Source organism: Alligator mississippiensis, chromosome 2 (assembly GCF_030867095.1).
Source record: "Alligator mississippiensis isolate rAllMis1 chromosome 2, rAllMis1, whole genome shotgun sequence".
Lineage (NCBI taxonomy): Eukaryota > Metazoa > Chordata > Crocodylia > Alligatoridae > Alligator > Alligator mississippiensis.
In genome coordinates, this window is record NC_081825.1 from 261539671 (window position 1) to 261559192 (window position 19522).

Consider the following 19522-nt stretch of genomic DNA (forward strand, 5'->3'; position numbering starts at 1 on the left):
AATTGAATTGGTTATTGAGCTCAGGGCACTCTTTTGATCATAGCCATCATTTGCCCAGAGTCCAGGTGCAAAAAATAGGGATTTGTCTTGCTTAACTTGCATGTAATAGAACCTTACTTCCATTTGGGCTTTTCCCTGGCTTTTCACAGTGACTCGGGACTCCAGGGCTATGCTCTGGGCTGTCACTGCCCTAGTGTGTGTTCCTCCTCTGGGTTTTGATTCAGTGTTCCCTGTCTGTGCAGTAGGGATTCTTTTGCTGTCATCTTGCTGGGAGGAGGGGTGGTGTGTAGCTTCCCTTGCTACTGTGTGAAAATGTATGGAGATCCCCGGGTGGAAGGGGCAGAAGAGGTGTTGAATCACAGTGAGATGACTGGTCTTTGTCTTACAGATATACAACACTTGTGGTTTACATCATGTCCCTGGTGGGCCTGGTGGTCTACACTTTCACCCTGAGCCTTGGCCACCTCTGGGTGGTCTTCGTGACAGCAGGTGCTCTGGGGTAAGCTCCTGTGCCATGTTGTTGTGTACTCTTCCTCCCCAGTGGGAGCAGCTCCTGAACACATGCCTGCAGACCCCAACTACCAGGCTTCCTGCTGCCTGTGGCATTGCCCTCTGCCCTAGTGCTGTAAAAGCAGGTCACACAGCCCAGCAGCAGCAGGGGGTGGGGATGGGGTAGGGTCTGTGTCTGGAGCTTCCTAGGGAGGGGGATAGGGTGTCCTCTTCTTCCTCAGTCTCTCTAAAATCTCCTGACGGGGAGAGCTCAGGAACATGAGCAGTAGTTCCTGCTGGCCCTCTGTCCCAGCAGCCTTTCACCACCCTGCTCATGGGGGGCTGCAGCTTGAAGTGCTTTCAGGAAGCAGGTGGGAGTGAGGGAGGGGCAATGAGAGCTATGCTGGCAGGTGGTTCTCAAATAGTCCACAGGCCAGTCTGGGACTCGGCATCTATCTTAGAGAATTCCAGGCATTTTACCCTTCAGACTAGTATTAATGGGATGACTTGAATGTGTCATCCCGGCAACAGTGAAGAGATCCCTTTCTGTTTTCTCTGCTCCTGCAGGCCTGGCCCAAAGTCCCAAGGCTGCAGGCATAATTGTTTGAGGTGAACTGGATCCTTCCTGCCAGTGAGGCAGGCAGCTGGGAGAGAAGGAGAAGGACAGCATGTCTGTTCTGCGGAGTCATAATGTTAGGAGGCAACTGGGATCTGTGCTGTTTCCTGCTTTCTCCACTACTTCCTCTTACAGCTGTTGATTCTTCCCTTTTCCACCTCCTGCTCTGTAGGTTCTTCATGACGGGGTACCTGCCCCTGGGCTTTGAGTATGCTGCAGAGCTAACTTATCCAGAGTCAGAGGGAACGTCTTCAGGCCTCCTTAACGTGTCTGCACAGGTACATGCAGGAACTGTACAATAGAGCACCCTGAAAGCCTCTGAGGCCTAATCTGGTTCAGACCATCTGTTCATGCCATCTGGTAGCCTGCCTCTCTTGGAAACCTGTGCCTTGTGCTTTTAAGAGAGACCCTGCTTCAGAGCTATCAAAGACCCTGCTAGACCTTTGATTCTTGTTTGACTGTTGTCAGATAACAGAATTTACTATATTTATTTGATTCCAAGATGAGGTTTTCCTCCCTATTTCAGTTGCGGAGAAAATAGCCCCTCACCTTGGAACTAAGTATGAGGCAATGGAGGAGCAGGCAGCTGCTGCTGCTTCAGCCTGACTTGGGTTTGGGACTGGAGCCACAACTGCTTCCTGCTTGCTCCTTCTTCACTAGTTCTGCCTTTCATCCCCCTTACCCCTACCTGTGCCCACCCTACCTGTGCTGCATACCCTTGCTCCATTGCGCCAGGTTCTGTCCCCATTTCCATGGGGCATTGAGCATGGCCCCAGAATGGCCAGGTAGCAGTGGCAGTAGCTCTAGCTAGGGCCTGTGGTCAGTACCAGACCTGCCATGCTGCCATCACTGCTACTAGGTGGGGCTGGGGCCATGGTCTGTGCTCTGAGCTGGAACAGGGATAGAGCCTGCCAGCACTGGAGCAAAGGTGAGGTGGAGGCAGAGACTGTGGCAGGAGGAAGAAGTGGTGAGGAGGGAAGGGGACAGAAGTGGTGATGGAGGGGGGGGAGTGGTGAAGGAGATGGGTAGCAGAGGGCAAGCTGCTTGATCTTGTCCTACCTCACTGCCTGCCCCCTATTGTCTGCCCTAGCACTTGTCCCCACTACCACTGATTTTTTTTTTTTTTTTTTCCCTGCTGCAGCAGTGGGAGGGATAAATTTAAAGTGATCCTCCAATAATTAGATTCTATGCATGGAAAAGTTATAACGCATAAATAAATCTTACATATATAGAACCTAATTGTTATGGGGTTGTCTTAATTTCAGGGTCATCTTGGATTTGGGTAAATATGGTAACCCCAAACTTCCCTGGTGTCCTCCCCTCATTTACCCAGGAAAATCATGCAGGATACTGGACCTCCTGACCCCTCTTCAGTGTTGCCCTCAGCAACAAAGTTCTGCCTGTCCTTGCTGAGAGGGAATTCCAGCCTGCAAGCCAAACTTGCCTCTCTCTAGCCATGAGGAGACAAGTCTTCTAGATTTATTTTTTTATTTCTAATACAGCTTCAACTGCAAGCCTGCCTGTGTGTTCTGGATCCACTATAGTGTTGGAAAGTTGCTCATTGAGTTGTGTTGCTGTTTAGCAAACAGAACAGCAACAACGTCTTATCTGTTCTTGTGTATTGCAGGTTTTTGGAATAATTTTTACCATCAGCCAAGGACAAATCATGGATCACTTTGGGACATGGGCAGGAAACATCTTCCTTTGCTCCTTCCTGCTTGTAGGGACCATCATAACTGGTAAATCTGCTCCCCAGTGTGTGTCTGTCTGTAGCTGACATGTGGAACTTGGCATGCAGAGTGAAGGATGATTTCCACACCACTGTGCCTTCAGGGAAACTCCAGCAAAACAGACACTGGAACAGCAGTGCCTGCAGTGTGCTGCTGATGCCTCCTTTTGCTGTGCCACCTACTCTCTGTCACTAGCAGGTGGTTCCAGTCTCTCTGTCCATGGCTCTGTCTGGGAATGGAGCAAGATGAGGCTTCTCCATGGCTGGGCCCAAAGAAATCCTTCCTTTCTCATCCAGGTGTTGGGAGTGCCCCACTTAACCTTACCTTTTGAGCTCTAGGAAGCTTCATTTGGGACCTGTGTGGTAACTCACTGTCTTCCTGTTTCTCCTGTGCCTTCTGTTTCTCAGCATTCATTAAGGCTGACCTCCGCAGACAGCAGGCCAATCTGGAAAGTGAACAGACTGTGAGTAAAGCCCCTCTGATCCCTGCCATTAGCTTAGGGCAATCCCTGATCTACCTTTTTCCCTCTAACTGTGACTATCTTCTGTTGTTCCTACAATCACCTGTTAAGCCCCAAGGGTTCCCCCTTGTAGCCATGATCTTGGTCAAGCCAAGTATGGAGCCATGTGCATACTCTGATGGCGCTGTATATCACTAAATGTTGGCCCTTCACAAGTCTGCAGAGCTGGCTTGTGTTCTGGTTTTCTTTTAGTGGCTAAGGATAGGTGAGGGAGCTGGGAGTAGAGAGACAAGTACACCCTTTGTTCTTGTGAGTGTGAGTTAATGCTTTAGCCTATCCACAGAGATGCCTATCTCCAGAGCACTCTGAGCACATGTTGATAGCCCCCCTGGAGTGGATCCAATTGCTGTTGGGTCCCTTTTTTAAGTGTCTGATTGTGGGCTGCAGAGTGGAAGGCGGTGGCATAGCTACAATAAGAACTCTGCCCATTTGAACTGGCCCTGTGCTTAGTCCACTAGATGTGGCTGCATAGCTCCTAGTCACACTCAAGTGAAGGGCATGGCATCCCTTGAGTCTTGAGAGGTTAATGTAGCCCTAGGTATGCACGTGAGTAGCCTCTAGTGAATTACTAGCAGTGGAAAACCTCCCCAGCGACTCCTAAGGGGAAAGGGAGGGCTTGACTGTTTTCTTCTGTAGCTTTCTGTCTCTTGTCCTCACTGGCTCTGGGCTCCTCTTCCAGGACGTTAGCAGAGACGTCCACCCAGCGTTCCCGAAGCTGTCAGCGACACTGGCTAGCAAAGTGCATAAGCTTAGTTCCCTGCTGACTCGAATCGCAGCTTTTTGGAAGACAATGCCGCCTTCCACCAGATAATCTCTAACCACTCCCATCTGGAGAGACCGGTGGCTCCAAGAGGCCTTCTGGCCACCCTGCTCCGACTGGCCGCCCTGGAAGGTGTATTTTAAATAAGATGCTTTTCGTTAGAAATGGCGCAAACATAAAACACATGGGATGAAATACACAAGGGGCACTCCCCTGCTGCCGCCCCCCCCCCCCCCCCCCACACACACACACAGTCCCACAAATATAATTCTGGAGCAGGGGAAATAGAAAATGGCCACAATTTCTATCTGGCTGGGGATGAGCTACAGTGTACTCACCTGATAAGTCCCTGTTCACCCTGCATTACAGCAGGTAAACTCCCCTGTGGGCAGAATTCAGTAAGCTTCCTGGACAGGCAATTGAATTCCAGAATCAAATCACTCATGAGGGGAGCAATATGAATCTGTGCCATGCTGAGTTCCCCAGCACATAAATGAGCACAGGACAGCCTGGATAATCACTTCCTTTTGTGAATGCAGTGGTAGGATACAGCTCACTATTGTAGATCTGCAGCTGCCTGCATCAGTCCTACCCCAAAGCCTGGGCTTTTTCAATCTCCATTTGCTCACTGAAGGAGGGAATCCAGGATTTGTAGGGACAAGGCCCCAAGGGTGATGGACCTTCCAGCTCTAGGGCTAAAGATGTATCAGTCTTAGCCCAAATGTGATTTGTAAATCCAGAAGACACCTAGGCAGTGATGAAAGGAACCTTGACAGGATCTTGAAATCAGGGAAGTCTTTGGATATAAAGACTACTAATAACATCCTCCTTTGCTTCATCAGACCCAGTGACTCCCTTCAAATGAACTGGAGGCCTGGGATGAGGCCAAATAAGCTACTGGAACTTTATGTAAATCCACAATAAAATGGTGGGCTGCAGCTGGGAGGTGTTAGAAGGGCAGGGGAGGCACAACTAATCTTTCGACAGATGTAAAACTGCTGTCCTGAAACTGGTGAGGGAGACTCAGGAACTAGTATTGTTAAGGGTAGAGCTGCATTAAAGGGTCTTAAAACAAGGAGTCATATAGATACTCAGATAACAAAGGCCCTTCAAGTGCCATTTTCAGTAGAAATCTCACTACCCCACAGTTTGACCTCTGCCTAGCTCCTTTGCATGTCTGTTATAACAGACATTTCCCAAAGTAAGAAGGCAAGTGGAGCAGGCAGGTCAGTAACAACAAATAAGATAGCAAGCATCCTTTATGAAATAAAGCTGTATGCACAGGCTTCTTAGCTATTAGTCCATGAATTTCCTCTTGGTGTATGGTCTGGCCAACTGGTCACTCCATAACATAAAAGGGAATGGATTGATTGTCATGCACTGAGTGGGGGAGATGAAGGATTCCAGTCCATTACCTCCCACTAAGGTACTAGTCTGTCTGACTTGCACTCGGGGGGGGCAGCAGCGGCGTGTTAAACAGAAGCCCCAGTGAGAAGAAGGGCAGGGTGAAATGCTGGCCTTGGCTTGCATCCACTGCTCCTGAAGGAAGCTTTGAACTGAGCTTTTCCTCATAGAAGATGCTGCCAGAGCTTCATCAGGAGCCCTGCTTGCTTTCCAATCAGTTGGGCACTTCAGGGCTGCTTCTTTTTAGGAATGGATGATTTCTCTTTCTCCCCTCTTGTCCCCATTCCTGGGATCATGACACATGGCTGTTGTTTCAGAGACTCCAGGGCAGCAGTCAGATCACGGATTACGGACAGTAGCTTGTAGCCTTAACCCCATCACTTCCCATTCCTGCTTACTAGCTCGCACACACAAGGTAGGAGAATCACACTAATCTGCTTGTCTAATCACTTTCAGGGTGGCACTGGCACCAAACCAATGGCACTTGCAGGACTGACTCAAGAAATGGCAGCAGCAAGCAGAGAGAGTGGGGATCTTGAGGTACAGATGGGCTGACTCCTGGCCTGTCTGGGTCATAGGGTGGGGAGGAGGAGCAAACAGAAGGGGATGAATTTGTGGGACCATGAGAAAAATGAGAGTTGATGCTGTTAGCTTATTTGGGCTGGAGTTAGTGGGGGTAGGGTGGAAAGGAAAGGCAGCGGAAAGAGCATTCAACTGAGTAAATACATCAGGGAAGGGAAGAATAGATGTTTTTAGAGACAGGGCTGTAACAGTTATTAAATTTACATCCCAGCCTCCCTTAGTCAGAGCTGCTGTCTGGAATTGTGTGAGAGAGCTGCCCTGGCAACGCAGAGAGTATGAAATCCTTTGGCAATAACTGAGCCATTGGGTTGGTGCCTTTTGGTATGAGGGTGAGTGTAAATTGTGCAGTGCTCTGCTGTTAAGTCTCTAAATCTAGACTGTGCTTGAGCTGACTCCTCAGCTGCTGCTTGGCGTATTTAACGCTTTGTTGCTCCCTGCTTATTCAGCCTCTCACTTTGCTCCGGCTGGCTGCCCTCCAAAGCTACCCACCCTGCTCTAGATGTTTCAAGGCTTGCCCTCTAATGCATGTATATTACTTAGTGGTGTGCAGCAAAGAAGCCCAGTAGGCAAGGGCTGCTATTCAGGACTGAGAATAGTGTGATGGCAACACCAGTCTTAGGTTTGTCTGTTGCTATCATAGTAGTGCACAGTGCATCATAGTAGAGCACAAACAGAGCATACTCCTGGCTGTGTGAGTGTGTGCAGAGGGCACACGTGGGCATGGAAAGACAGGCCTTTTGAACTGAGATCTTGTGAGGTATGTCTACGCTGTGTGATCACAGCATGGGTGGGCATATCTGAGCTGACTGACCTAGCTACCTTGGGTACTGATATTTCATAGATTTCATAGATATTAGGGCTGGAAGGGACCTCGGAAGATCATCGAGTCCAGCCCCCCGCCCAAAGGGCAGGAAGTCAGCTGGGGTCATAGGATCCCAGCAAGATAAGCATCCAGTTTCATCTTGAAGGTGTTCAATGAAGGCGCTTGAACAACCTCCGGTGGCAGGCTGTTCCAGACCTTGGGGGCTCGGACAGTAAAGAAATTCTTCCTTATGTCCAGCCTGAAACGATCTTGTAGTAGTTTGTGATCATTCGACCTCGTCATCCCTTGGGGCACTCTGGTGAACAAACGTTCCCCCAGATACTGGTGGTCACCCCTGATAAACTTGTAGGTGGCCATCAAATCAACCCTGAGCCTGTGCTTTTCCAGGCTAAAGAGCCCCAGGGCTCTCAGCCTGTCATCGTAGGGTCTGCTTCCCTGACCTCTGATCATGCGCGTGGCTCTTCTCTGGACTCTCTCAAGCTTCTCCACATCCTTTTTGAATTGTGGAGCCCAAAACTGGACGCAGTACTCCAGCTGCGGCCTCACCAAGGCCGAGTACAGGGGGAGAATGACGTCCTGGGATTTGCTTGAGAAGCATCTATGGATGCAAGCCAGCGTTTTGGTCGCTTTACTAGCCGCAGCATCGCATTGCAGGCTTATGTTCATCTTGTGGTCAATGATGACCCCCAAGTCCCTTTCTTCCACAGTGCTAGCCAACACAGCACTGCTGAGCCTATAAGGATGCTGTGGGTTTTTTTCCCAAGGTGGAGAACCTTGCATTTATCGGCGTTGAACACCATCAGATTCTTGTCTGCCCACTTGCTGAGCCTGTCCAGGTCAGCCTGGATCACCCGCCTGTCTTCTGGTGTGGATGCTTTGCCCCAAAGTTTGGTGTCATCTGCGAACTTGGCCAGTCCGCTTCTGACTCCAGTGTCCACATCATTAATGAAGATGTTGAACAGTATGGGTCCAAGGACAGAGCCCTGGGGGACCCCACTGGTCACAGGACACCACGATGAGTGACTTCCATCAATTACTACCCTCTGGGTCCGACCCCGGAGCCAATTTTCCAGCCAGTGGATCGTGGTGGACCCAAGGCGACAATTGGCCAGTTTCTCCAAGAGACGATCATGGGACACCAGATCGAAGGCTTTTTTGAAGTCAAGATATATGACATCAATCTCATCTCCCTTGTCCAGGTGATAGGTCATCTGGTCGTAGAAGGAAATGAGATTGGTCAAGCAAGACCTACCCGCGACAAACCCGTGCTGGCTATCCCTTAAGATGTTGGCGTCGGCCAGTCCATTAAGGATGGCCTCCTTAATAAACTTTTCTAAGATCTTCCCCGGGATAGAAGTCAGGCTGATGGGCCTATAGTTAGCCGGATCCACCTTCCTCCCTTTCTTGAAGATAGGTACCACATTGGCCTTCTTCTTCATATCAATGAAGTTGTGGTGATGCAGGTTTCAGCATGGCTTGTATGAGCTCACTTTGAAGCCTGGGACTTACTTGGTGGCTTCATTGATTAAAAGTTACCAGCACCCAAGCTATCTAGATCAGGCATGTCAACGATACAGCCCATGGCCTAGATCCAGCCCATGGAGCTCCGTCACGTGGCCCCTGGTGCTACTCCGTGGTCTTGAGTTGATCCACAGATGGTGCATGCTGGACTAGCCCCATGTGCAGCCCCTACATGTGGCATGCACAAAGGGCCTGTCTGGGTGCCCATGCTCCTGCTTGTCAGATCTAGTGTCTAGGACATATGCTGCATGCGGCACCCACTTCAGCCAGTCTGCTGTGAGCTCCATGTGAAGCATGGGTCCTGGACTGGCTGGGGCTTGTGGTGTGATCCTGGATTGGACAGAGCAAGTGCTATGGGCCTGATCTGGCCTGTGGGGCTGGCCCTGTGCCATTCATTTGGCCCATGGACTGGTTCCATGCCAGTCATACAGCCTGCAGGGCTGAGTTGACACTTTTGATCTAGATTAATGTTTGCATGGATCTACCTACCAGTACTGTAGTTACACCTCATGACTGAAATGGAGACAACCTGAGACTCAGGACAACTGCTGCTTATTCTCTGACCTGTTTGATTTAAAAAACAAAACAAAAAAAAAAAGTGTGGGGGTGGGGAGTGGTAAAGGCAGTACTTGGGCAAGTCTCAGACACTGTTATGTAGTATAGTGGTGCTAGCAATGCAGTGTCTTCCCACCTTAGGCTTCATTCCTAGCACATAGCAGAAATTAGGTCAGCAGATGGGGAAGGGGTTGAGTGGCACCTGGGGAAAATTTGGGACTGATTTGTGGCTTGTTTGCCAAAAAGCTTGGCCCCCACTGCTCCTCGAATGTCAAGTGCCTGGTCCTCCTTGCTGGCAGTGCGATTTGGCTTGAGAAACCCTTCCAGGGAGTGGCTGAGAGGCTGGTGCACCAGTTTTCTTTGGAGCTATTCCCATGTGCTGAACCCAGTTGTATTTGCATCACACAGAAGTGGTGAACTGCTGCATTTGGAGAGTTTGCAAAAGGTTCTGGGGCTGGGATTTTAAATGGAATTGGGATTAGAGGGCCTGCAGCCTGGTGTCTGCTGTCCAGAAGCACAGCCTAGAAGACGGTGTGGGGTTAGATTTGTGATGTTCTTCAGAACTTGGATACTTTCCATGGGGCCACAAAGTAACAGCAGTCAAGTGGCTAAATAAAGTGCAGAACATCTTGTTGGTACCACATACTGTAATCATGTGTTTGGACCCAAGCCGTCAGGGAGTGCCTGCATGAAACTCTGGTTCTGCTCTGGGCAGGGAGTGCAACATGAGCTGCGAGGGGAGGTTTGTGTTAGTGCCTCAGAGAGACCAGAGGAAATGGGCTCCTTCTGGAAGCAGAAAGGTGTGCTATCTTAAACTGCCAGCTGAGCAAAGTGTCCTTGGACTCAGGGTTATACTGTGCCCCTTCCATCTTGCTCATCACTTACTAGTCAAGGAAGCTTCCATGGGCTTCTGTGCTGCCCTCAGCAACCTAGGGCAAATCTGTGTTGCCTGTGGGCAAGGGGTAACAATGGTACTGGACCGTGTTCTCTGGAAGGGCCCCTCATTTTGGGATGTGCTTCCCCCAGTCCAGGGTACAGGCTTAGCCAAGCAGGTTTGTTTTCCCTGTATAGGAAGGAGAGGGAGTCATCTCGTAGGAAGTACTCTTCAGATAAATGGTAGTAGTAAAATAACTTTTGCAATTAACATTGTGATATTTCAGTGGGAGTTAAACTGCTTTTATGGCTGTGTTAGACATTTTACCTTCTAGTCTAACTCTCCAGTCCAATCAGTTCTCTCAGTGCTATCACTCATTGCATCAAGTAGGATCTGAAATGTCCTGTTGGGTTAACTTTCTATAATCTGCTGTTCTAGGGCCATCTAGACCAAATTCCCTCTTCTCTCTTAAATGTAGTTTGAAAGCAAATGCAATCCAAAACTATCACGAGGTCATGCCTGCTAATTCCATAGACATTTAAACTATGTCCACACACTGCATTATACAGTGAGTGCCAGTAGCACAGAGCATGTAACTGAGCTTAACATCCTGCATCCATTCTTTTTCTTTCCTTTGTAGTTTGCTTGCTATCTTATGCCTGCTTTCTGACATGATCAATGTCCGTGTAGGTGGTAGGTGGCATGTTTTATGCTTAGTCTCAGCTCAGCAATAATTTTTCCAGAAAGCTTTTTAAAGATTTATTCAGAAAAAGTTTTTGTTGTAGTTAAATGAACAACAAAAACTCATTTCAGAGTGTGTGCATGATTCCAAGATGGCAGAGCTGATTTTGTTCCACCTTGGCTTTTCCAGTAGAGATTGTTTTAAACCAAATATAGAATACCTTTCAATGAATGTACTTCACATTTCTTAAAATTGGTTTATACTTGGGGATTTTAACACACTCCATCTTGATTTATATTATATAGCTCCTTAGGATATCAAGAGACTGTATTTTAAAGCAGTGTACAGGGCTGGAGTTGAGATTTTTTTTTTTTTTAACCTTGATTCTGCTTTCTCTTGTAATACTAGATTTGTGCAGGAAATGTTATATTATACTTGGAAATACTATGAATGCAATGCATGTGAATCAGCGGTGCTGTGAGGAAATCCTAATGTCGGTATTCCCTGAATTTGGGCATTGAAAGCAGTTACTTTCAGCCATGGTACTGTGGCACCCCAGGGTACCATGAGATCCTTTTAAGGGAGCCATACAGTATTACTACTGAAAACACCTATGCATTATTCACAAGATAAACCTAGAGGTTTCAAATAAGAATCCAGTGTCAAAAGCATTCTAACCTGTCATGGTCTTTCTGATTTTTTTGCAACAGAATGGCTTTATCATTTGCTAAGAGCTGGTATTTTCCATGGAGGGCCTTGAATCTAACAAGGGGTGCCTTGAGTCTTAAAACCGTTGAGAATCACTAGTTTAAAGAATACAAACACAGCCACGTTTGAGGGTTTGGTTAAAGAATGGTTCTGTCTGGCAGAGAAGATGCACCATTATCGTGCCTTCAGATCCTGTGTTGGGTGCCATGTCTCGGGAACGATAGTGCTGGTCTCATTTACACTACCAGACAGAATCTTGCTTTAGTGGCTTGTTAGTGACAATGCTTGTGTTGTCACGTGAATGGGTCAGGTGTGCAAGTGTTTTGGCTTGTAAGCATCTCTGATGCAGTGCTAGCCAAAAGTCTGTTGCCTCTTTTGCTCCAATGAGCTGCTTATCTCCAGGTTTAGTGGAGAGTACTGATTCCAGTTTCTCTGACTTACCAGCACATCACAGCTTCAGTTACCTCTGGCAAAAATCTGTAGCTAGCAAAACTCCTGGAATTGTGTTAGATGGGGTATAGATCACATCTGAGGGAGGAACGTGTCCAGCCTGCTATCTCTTTGGAGATATCAAGATACTTTGCTCTGTTGAACTTCAGAGTTATGTGGCAAGCAACCATCCTTTCCTACCTCAGGCAGTCAGCTTTCTTGCCTTGTTCCCAATGCCTGTGTCTTTATGTATCGCCCCTACTGCTTGCTCCTGGTGTGCAATGCCTTTGTTCCCCAAAGCTGATTCACTGTGTGAACTTGCAGGTTTATTAACCTTTGTTCCTGTAGCTGAAATGGAGGTGAAAGGTAAGTGGGGCATGAAGGTATGATGGGTGGGGAAACTGTACTGGCATCTGAAGATCTAACTTAAAATCACCAAAAGCCTCCTGGGTCTTGTTCCAGCCAGGCTCTCAGGCCCAGCCTCTCGTGTCCTCTTAGCTTACCTAGGTCTGCTCTCCCTTCATGCTCTCTCTTCATGGCTGGTGAAAGGGTCACTCCCTCTAGCTACTGACATCTGAACAGCCTGTTAGGAGGTCCCCTGACCTTTTTCTTCCCCAGGGATACTTCTGTTTAACTTTGTAAGATCTTTTGGGCTGTAGGAAGTAGTTTGTTAAACTGGTTAAGGACATCCAAGGAAGGGACCATGCCAATCTGTTCTAATCTATCCTAAATACAGTGACTGGTCTGATCCTGGGTGAAGGACTAAAGACCCCTTGGGCAGGAAGGCAGGAACCTCTGGGTGTTGTGAATTTCCAGCAGGAGCATCAGCATACCTGAGTCAAAATCCCTATTCTTGGCTGTGGCTAACACCCAGTGCTTCTGAGGAAGGTGGGGAAAAAAAAAACAACCTAGACCCCAGTAGCAAGCAGAAATGGAAACATCCTTCTTGGCTCACATGGTGACCAGCGAAGCCCAGAAGCAGGCACTGCACTTTGCACTGCAGCCTGGAGGCCACAAACACAACTTCATGCATCTCACACCCTGACTGGAGAGCCAAAACTCCCTGTTCTGTCATCCTGTCCCTCCATCAATTTTTCTCAGCTCCTTTTAAATCTTCTTGCCTAAACTTGTTATGGAGCTCTCCTTCATTCTACTGCTGCTGAGCACAGTCCCCTCCAATTTCCATCTGCTCTGGGCTGAAGAGTGTTTTTTCCTGGTTCCTGAGCTGCGGAGAAAGGGAACTGCAGGGAAAGGAAGCTTAGAATGATACCACTTCATTCCTTTACCTTGCTTATCGCTTGTGCCCTGTAGCTGCTTCTTACACTTTGCCTGGGGAATCTCCTGGGCTTATTAGCTGTTACTCCTCCCAGCACACTCCAGGCATCGCTACTCTTAATCTATACTGGACCAATGCTTGTCCAGCCTTTTCTTGAAAACCTCCAATGAAGGAGATTCCATACTTCTGTAGACAGTTTATTCCACTGCCTCTGTTCTAACACTAAGAACGTTTTTCTGATAACTAGTTCAAATAAACTAACTCTGATTTGTTTTGGCTTGGTGAACTCTTTAGGGCCTAGCTTAAATGGCACAGAGAGGAGTCCTTTGAAAGAAATCTGAGGGATCTCTTTGCGGACTTGCTGGCAAAGCTGTGATAGAGGACTCGCAGGGTAGTTCATCTCCGATTTCTTCTGTTGATGACAGAAAAAGCTGCAGTCTACTTCTGCCTTTAGCAAACTAGCTTACTGAATACTCCTGAGAGGAGAACATGCAGTGAGAGAGGTGGTCCGAGCCCTCTCTTGAGGGCTGCAGTGAGCAGGTGCCTGTCCCTCTTCTCTGGAGCCCTGCCCTCTCCTGGCAGTTAGCAAAGGGCTGCCCAGAAAAACTCTCTGTGAAAAGGCCAGGGGGGACTCTGTGGACTGTTGTTCTCTCTGGTGTTTTCGGGATATTTGAGGTCCTCGGTGTATTTGGGAAAGATGCAGCACTTTTGTCTCCATGCAGCATGTTACCCTGCAAGCCAGGTCTAGTTTAGGATGGTGACATCTGCACCTGGATTTCTGTGATCATGCAAGATAGAAGCAGTCCTTTTTGCAGCCTGATCAGCTGCAGGAAATGGAACCTAACTGTACTAGGGAGTGTGCACAGGCCTGAGTACCAGTGAGTTAAATGGTGCCCATTCTCTGGTTCTATTCTGCTCAGAGCTCGGGCCTGTTACTGAGATCGTTTGACTTCACAGAAGAGTGACTATTGGGTCTTATTGTAACAGAAGGGCTGGCACTATAAATGCAGGCAGCAGAGAGATTCACTGAGGGTACCAGCTCTTCTTTTTCAGCTACCTTGGAATGTGGGGGTTGAAAGACTGCCATGGATCAACAGGAAGCCTAGGGACGAGTTATTGATCTCTAAATGGCATCAGTGCAACCCAAGCTGAAAATGCTGTGGTTAATCCTGTCTCGTCTAATCCTGGGACCAGTATAGGATCTTACTCCAGGCTGCATACAGTTGTCTTGGGTCTCTGTGCTTTTCTCTTGGGGAAATGATTTCACAGCCTCCTCCCTCTCATAGGCAGGAAAGTTGTATCTGCCTACATTTTTTTTTCCTCTCTGTAAATCCTACAGAGTGTATAGATCAGGGACAGGCAAAATATGGCCCACAGGCTGGATCTGGTACACCAGGCACTTTTTCATCCAGCCTGCAATGCCCATCAACTAATTGTACCCTGCCCAACCCTTCCTTCCATGAAGGTGGGAGTGAGGCACCCACATATTTTACCCCCCCCAACATTCCCTATTGAGCCTTACTCCCACCCTCGTGGGTGAAAAGGCCTGGCCAGCATGCAGCTTCTGGGTGGGGCTGCTGCTGCCACTGCTGCAGCTGCCCCTGGGGACCTGCTTGGCTTCCCTGGCATCTTACTTGCTTCAGATACCAGGTAGGGAAGGGGCAAGGGCAGGGACGGGAGCGGAGGGGGGAGCTGCAGCTTGGTGGGAGCACAGTGTGGGGCTGGGGCTGGCATCAGCATGGAGCCCTCACCCAGGGGGGTGGTAGCAGCATGGAACTTGGGTGTGAGGGAGGGTGGATAGGGTGTGGGGACACCCCCCACCCCGACACTCCCTCCATTGCATGCAGCCCTGGCAGGTAGTGGCAGCAGCAGCAGGAGGCGGCAGGGGTGCTCGGGACGCTTATGTCCAGTGGTGTGCGGTTCCAGCCAGTGCCGCACATTGTGGTGAGCAGCATAGCCCCACCAGTGCTCCCTGCCATGGATGTGCAGCCCCTGCACTTGCATGCCACTGGAGGGAAGCCCCACATGCTGGAGCTGGCTGTTTTTGCTGCTGCCTGCTGTGCAGGTCCCAGGACTCCGCAGGAAAGCTGGGGCAGGGCTCCTCCCCTCCACTTCCAGTGGAGTCCTGAGACCTGCACGGCAGGGAGTGGCAAAGGCAGCTGGCTCCAGCACATGGGGCTTCCTTCTAGTGACACGCGAGTGCAAGGTGCACTTGTGCAGCAGGGAGTGCTGGGGATAGAGGTGGCCTGGTGAGGGCTGTGCTCCTCACTGGGATTGTGTAGCAATGGCCAGAGCTGTACCCCATGGGACATGAGTGCCCTGAGTGTTCCTGCCTGCTGCTGCTGCACCAAGGAGGGAGCACCCCACCCACCCACCCACCCTCCTTCACACCCCACAAATGCCACACACCCATACCCTGCTCCTACAGCCCCCCAACATGCTCTATGCCCCTTCCCCACAGCCCAGCATACACACATACTATACTATACTATACTATACTATACTATACTATACTATACTATACTATACTATACTATAGATCCTACATTAGTAAGAACATTGCCAGCAGATCGAGGGAAGTGATTATTCCCTTCTATTTGGTACTGGTGAGGCCACATCTGGAGCACTCTGTCCAGTTTTGGGCTCCCCGCTATAGAAAGGATGTAGACAAATTGGAATCCAATGAAAATAGTTAAGGGCCTGAGGCTCATGACTTCCGAGGAGAGGCTGAGGGAACTGGGGTTATTTTGTCTGGAGAAGAGAAGACTGAGGGGGGGATTCAGTAACAGCCTTCAAGTACCTGAAGGGTGGTTGCAAAGAGGATTGAGCTGGACTATTCTCAGTGGTGCCTTGCTGGTTGAATAAAAGCTCAACCTGAGCAGGGGTGTTGTTGGGGTGGGGGAACCAAGTGCAGTCCCAGAGCTGAGCTCTCTGAGGATGGTGGTAGTTATTCATCTTTGGGCCCTTTCCTTAGGGTGTGGGGGCGGCTGTGCTCTGTGAATTGCTGCTCTTTGGGCCCTGTGGGCTCTCTCAAAGCCCAGCCCTGGCCACCTGGTGCTCTGACCATGCTCCTTTCTCTGACTTGCAGGAAGAAGTACCTGAGGGCTCCACTGCTCCAATGATCCTTGAGGAATCGAGGCTGTAAGAGGGAGGGGTGGCAGAGCTGGGGGATGCTGCCTGCCATCTTTCCTTAGCCCTATCTTTGCCACCAGCACGATCCTTCTGTTATGCACGTAGCATGGCAGTGGGACTCTAGGAAGCTGCTCACAGAGAAAATGGAAAGAAGAGACTGGGGCTAGAGTCACTGTCCTCAGCCTGAATCTGTTTTCACTGCTGCATCCTGTGTTGGAGAGCCTGTTGCTCAGCAGGGATACTGAGCAAATGTATTGGCTTCAGGTCTCCTATCAACCTGTAACACCAGTGCCTCTAAATCCCAAGTCCAGCAAAGCACTGAGCAAATACGGCCTAGGGTGTGTGCTTCTGCCCTTGTCTCCTCTTCCAAAGAAGCCAAAACAAGAACCTGCTTTGTGAAGGGCATAGGACAACATTGTGAGCATCCCCCAACACCGGGCATGACCCTTCCTTCAGAAGTGATGGGTCTGCCCTAGTTCAGCACTGCAGTACCTGTCACCCATGACCTGAATGGCTAAGCCTCTCGTGTCCCCAGCCCTTGCAAAGCACCATGACTTCCATCAGCAGCTCTTGGCTTTGGACAGGGGCCTCCCATCTCAGAGTTTTGTTTTATGGACTAATGTGATATTATATTTTAATCAAGTTACTCTGATGCTTCTAGAGTGACAGGTTTTAAAGAAAATTTAGGAAGCACCAGCATAAGTGCCGATGGCCAGTGCAACTGCTTCTCCTCCCTGCAGGGCCAGGTCTGGCCTCTTCAAAGTGCAGTGTGGACTAGCTGAACTAATACGTGGCACTAGCCTCAAGGACCATTGTAGCAATAATTCTGACTGGAGACTGAATTCCTTGGGTCCCAGACCATGTCCTTACTGGTTAAAGCACCTTGTACAGTGTTGATTATGTGTTTTGTGGCTGTCTGAGACGAACAGCTGTGACTACACCCCTTTACCCAAGTCATTAGTCTTAAAGTTTCACAGTGAAGGGGGCCCAGGTGGCTCTGACAGGGATTCCCTGGATTTTATTCATAACTGGAAACTACATATCTTTTGGATGCTTCACCTCTCATTCATCATCAGTCTTCCCTCCCCCACACTCCCACTTTCTGACGTCTAGTCAGGAACATCAGCCCTACTTCCCTTCCCATTTCCAGTCATGCAGCCTCTCCCCTCTCCTGAACCATCACTGGCTTTCCCTTCCTCCCTTTTCCAACATTATGCAAGTGCTGTCAAATGCAGCAAATGCTCAGTTGACAAAGATAAGGAAAGTGGCATTGGAGATTTTCAAGTGTTCTTAATGAAATCAGGTTTAGTCAAGTTTTCAAAACTTAAATCTTATGAACTGATACATACAGCTCATTTCCCTATCAGAGTGCTGCTTTTGATATAATCAAAAGTTTTTGTGCAATTGTGTCAATTTTGATATTTTATTTTAGAAAAAAGTTATAAAAAATCTTGTGTTTTAAAACACCTCCTTGTGGTGAAATGACCTTCCTTCTATTTCAATGTTAAAAGTTTTATATAAAAATAATTTCAAATTTTATAAAAATGAAATGGTTTTGGCTCAAACAATGTTTTTTAAATTTAGAGTGGTAAGAAAACACTTCCACATTCTTGCTTTTTCCTCTTCTTGATTCAGATAAGAGAGAAATCTCAACTTCTTGTTTGCAGGACAGAAAAATCCATTTTATGGGCAGAACTGCCAATCAGTCTTATCCTCTGCCTTTGCTCCGTGTTAATTTCACCCCTCTGTTCTGTTGTTCTCTACTCACTTCCTGACATGCAATTCATACCCAATTACCTAGGCTAAGTATAGATAGTCACAGTGCTGACGACTGAATCGATTCAGTCTTTGCAGGTTAGTCTATAAGCTGCATAGGTTAAACTGATACAGCAAGTGAACAGACATTCACTTTTGATCCTGGAAATGCAGTTATATGCCTGCAGTGGTCCAGGCCAGAAGCCAGGGGGTACTAGACCATGCTTCCCTGCTTGGCTGGAGCAGATAGCTTGGGACAAGGGTAGCCCACCCAACCTGTGAATGGGGTGGTTTGTGAGAGGGGTGAAAAACATCCTGGGATGCTAGGGAACTGTGAGTTAACTTGAATTTGGAGGGCAGCTGGGATGGAAGTTCAATAAGCCGATTTAACCTAAATCAGTTAAGTCTGATACTCCATCCTTCCAGGCTTATCTTAAACCAGTTTTGGCCCATTTGGAAGCAGTTTATGTACACTGAACTTCTGTTGTGTTACAGATTTGAACCAGCTTCCAATCACTTATACTGATTTATGTAAATTCTGTCCCTGGCCCTAGAGCTCTTTGCCCTCTGATTGTTTCAGTGTATTGCTCAGATGCGTGGGATATTCTTTTCTACTGGTAGCTGGGAGCTTCAGGCCCCTTGGCTTTTGGTTCCTGCCTACTTAAGCAGCCATGACCACTGATGAGCTATGTCAGTTGGCTCTTCACTTCCATCTGCTTTTGTAGGTTTTCAGGCTCCTTTGCATTGAAGTACTTGGACACCGTGAAGCAGTATGAGTTCCTGGGGCCAGGTGAAGCAACTGATCATGTGGTGAAAGCTCTCTTCCTTCTCAATTACTTCTTACCACAGAGGGCTTTGCAAGCTACAGTTCCAGGCCTGTTAGACCTGCACTTTCTCTGAAGCAAAAAGGGTGCCCTAGACCAACATACCTCTCCACAAAGGGGGAAAGGGGATTTTGTTAACTCCAGGCTTTCCAGCAATACCAATTTACAATGATCTGGCTAATTACTAGGGCATTTCTCAGGCCTACATGATCTCAAAAGACCTTGGGAAAGTGTTGACTGGATTCTTTGCATTTTTAAACAAAATTTGTATTTAACAGCTGTATCCTTGTGGCTGTCTTGATTGTTTGTATGTAGTCTAGTCCTACTGGGGCTGCCACTAGGAGAGCTGTGGATGTAGAAAACCCCAGAGGCACGGACATACTGAGGAAAGGGACCAGGTCCACGCTCCTCCATAGACATTATAGTTGATCTTAAGACCCCATACAATTCCTTCTCACCTGGACTGCTGTGGCAGTTCCACAGAACTGACCTCTGGCCTGGATCACAGACAACTGATGACTTGTAACTGCCTGTTCTCCTCCATATCTGCTGTAATCTCCACTCCTCTTACATACCAGCTTCATGATGGAGCTGACAACCCCTACCAACTTCTCATCTAAGCTGAGGCACAGCCCAGATTGTCTACTTTTGGGAGCAGCACATTATGCACAAACCTGTTGCCCAGAGCTGGGCATTTTGCTCATGTGGGAGACCAGACAGGAAGTTGTAGCTAGTTCAGTGTCACCAGCCAGCAAAGAAAATGGCAGCTTGAATGGGGGAAAAAAGTAGCAAAGTTTTCCTGGACACTTCTGCTTGCATGTCATCAGGTGCAGAGGAAGGGA

At 48.5% G+C, this 19522-nt stretch overlaps 1 protein-coding gene across 5 annotated transcripts in view; it reads left to right on the top strand.

The window, feature by feature from the left end:
• The window catches only part of FLVCR2 (FLVCR choline and putative heme transporter 2), a 50940-nt gene extending 33271 nt beyond the window's left edge, over positions 1-17669 (top strand). The window contains exons 6-11 of one of the 5 annotated variants that reach the window (XR_001374025.3): positions 389-499; positions 1278-1383; positions 2733-2844; positions 3243-3298; positions 4035-4247; positions 5976-6058. Coding sequence is in view for 2 of the 5 variants with exons in the window: in XM_019499234.2 (XP_019354779.2) it covers positions 389-499; positions 1278-1383; positions 2733-2844; positions 3243-3298; positions 5976-6059; positions 16058-16114 (526 nt within the window). In the remaining 3 variants the exon portion in view is untranslated. Of the gene's footprint in view, positions 1-388; positions 500-1277; positions 1384-2732; positions 2845-3242; positions 3299-4034; positions 4248-5836; positions 5935-5975; positions 6060-16057 lie in introns of those variants that run through there. The other 4 variants (XR_001374024.3, XR_001374026.3, XM_019499234.2 and 1 more) reach the window with 4 other exon arrangements.
• The last annotated feature ends 1853 nt before the right edge of the window (positions 17670-19522 follow it).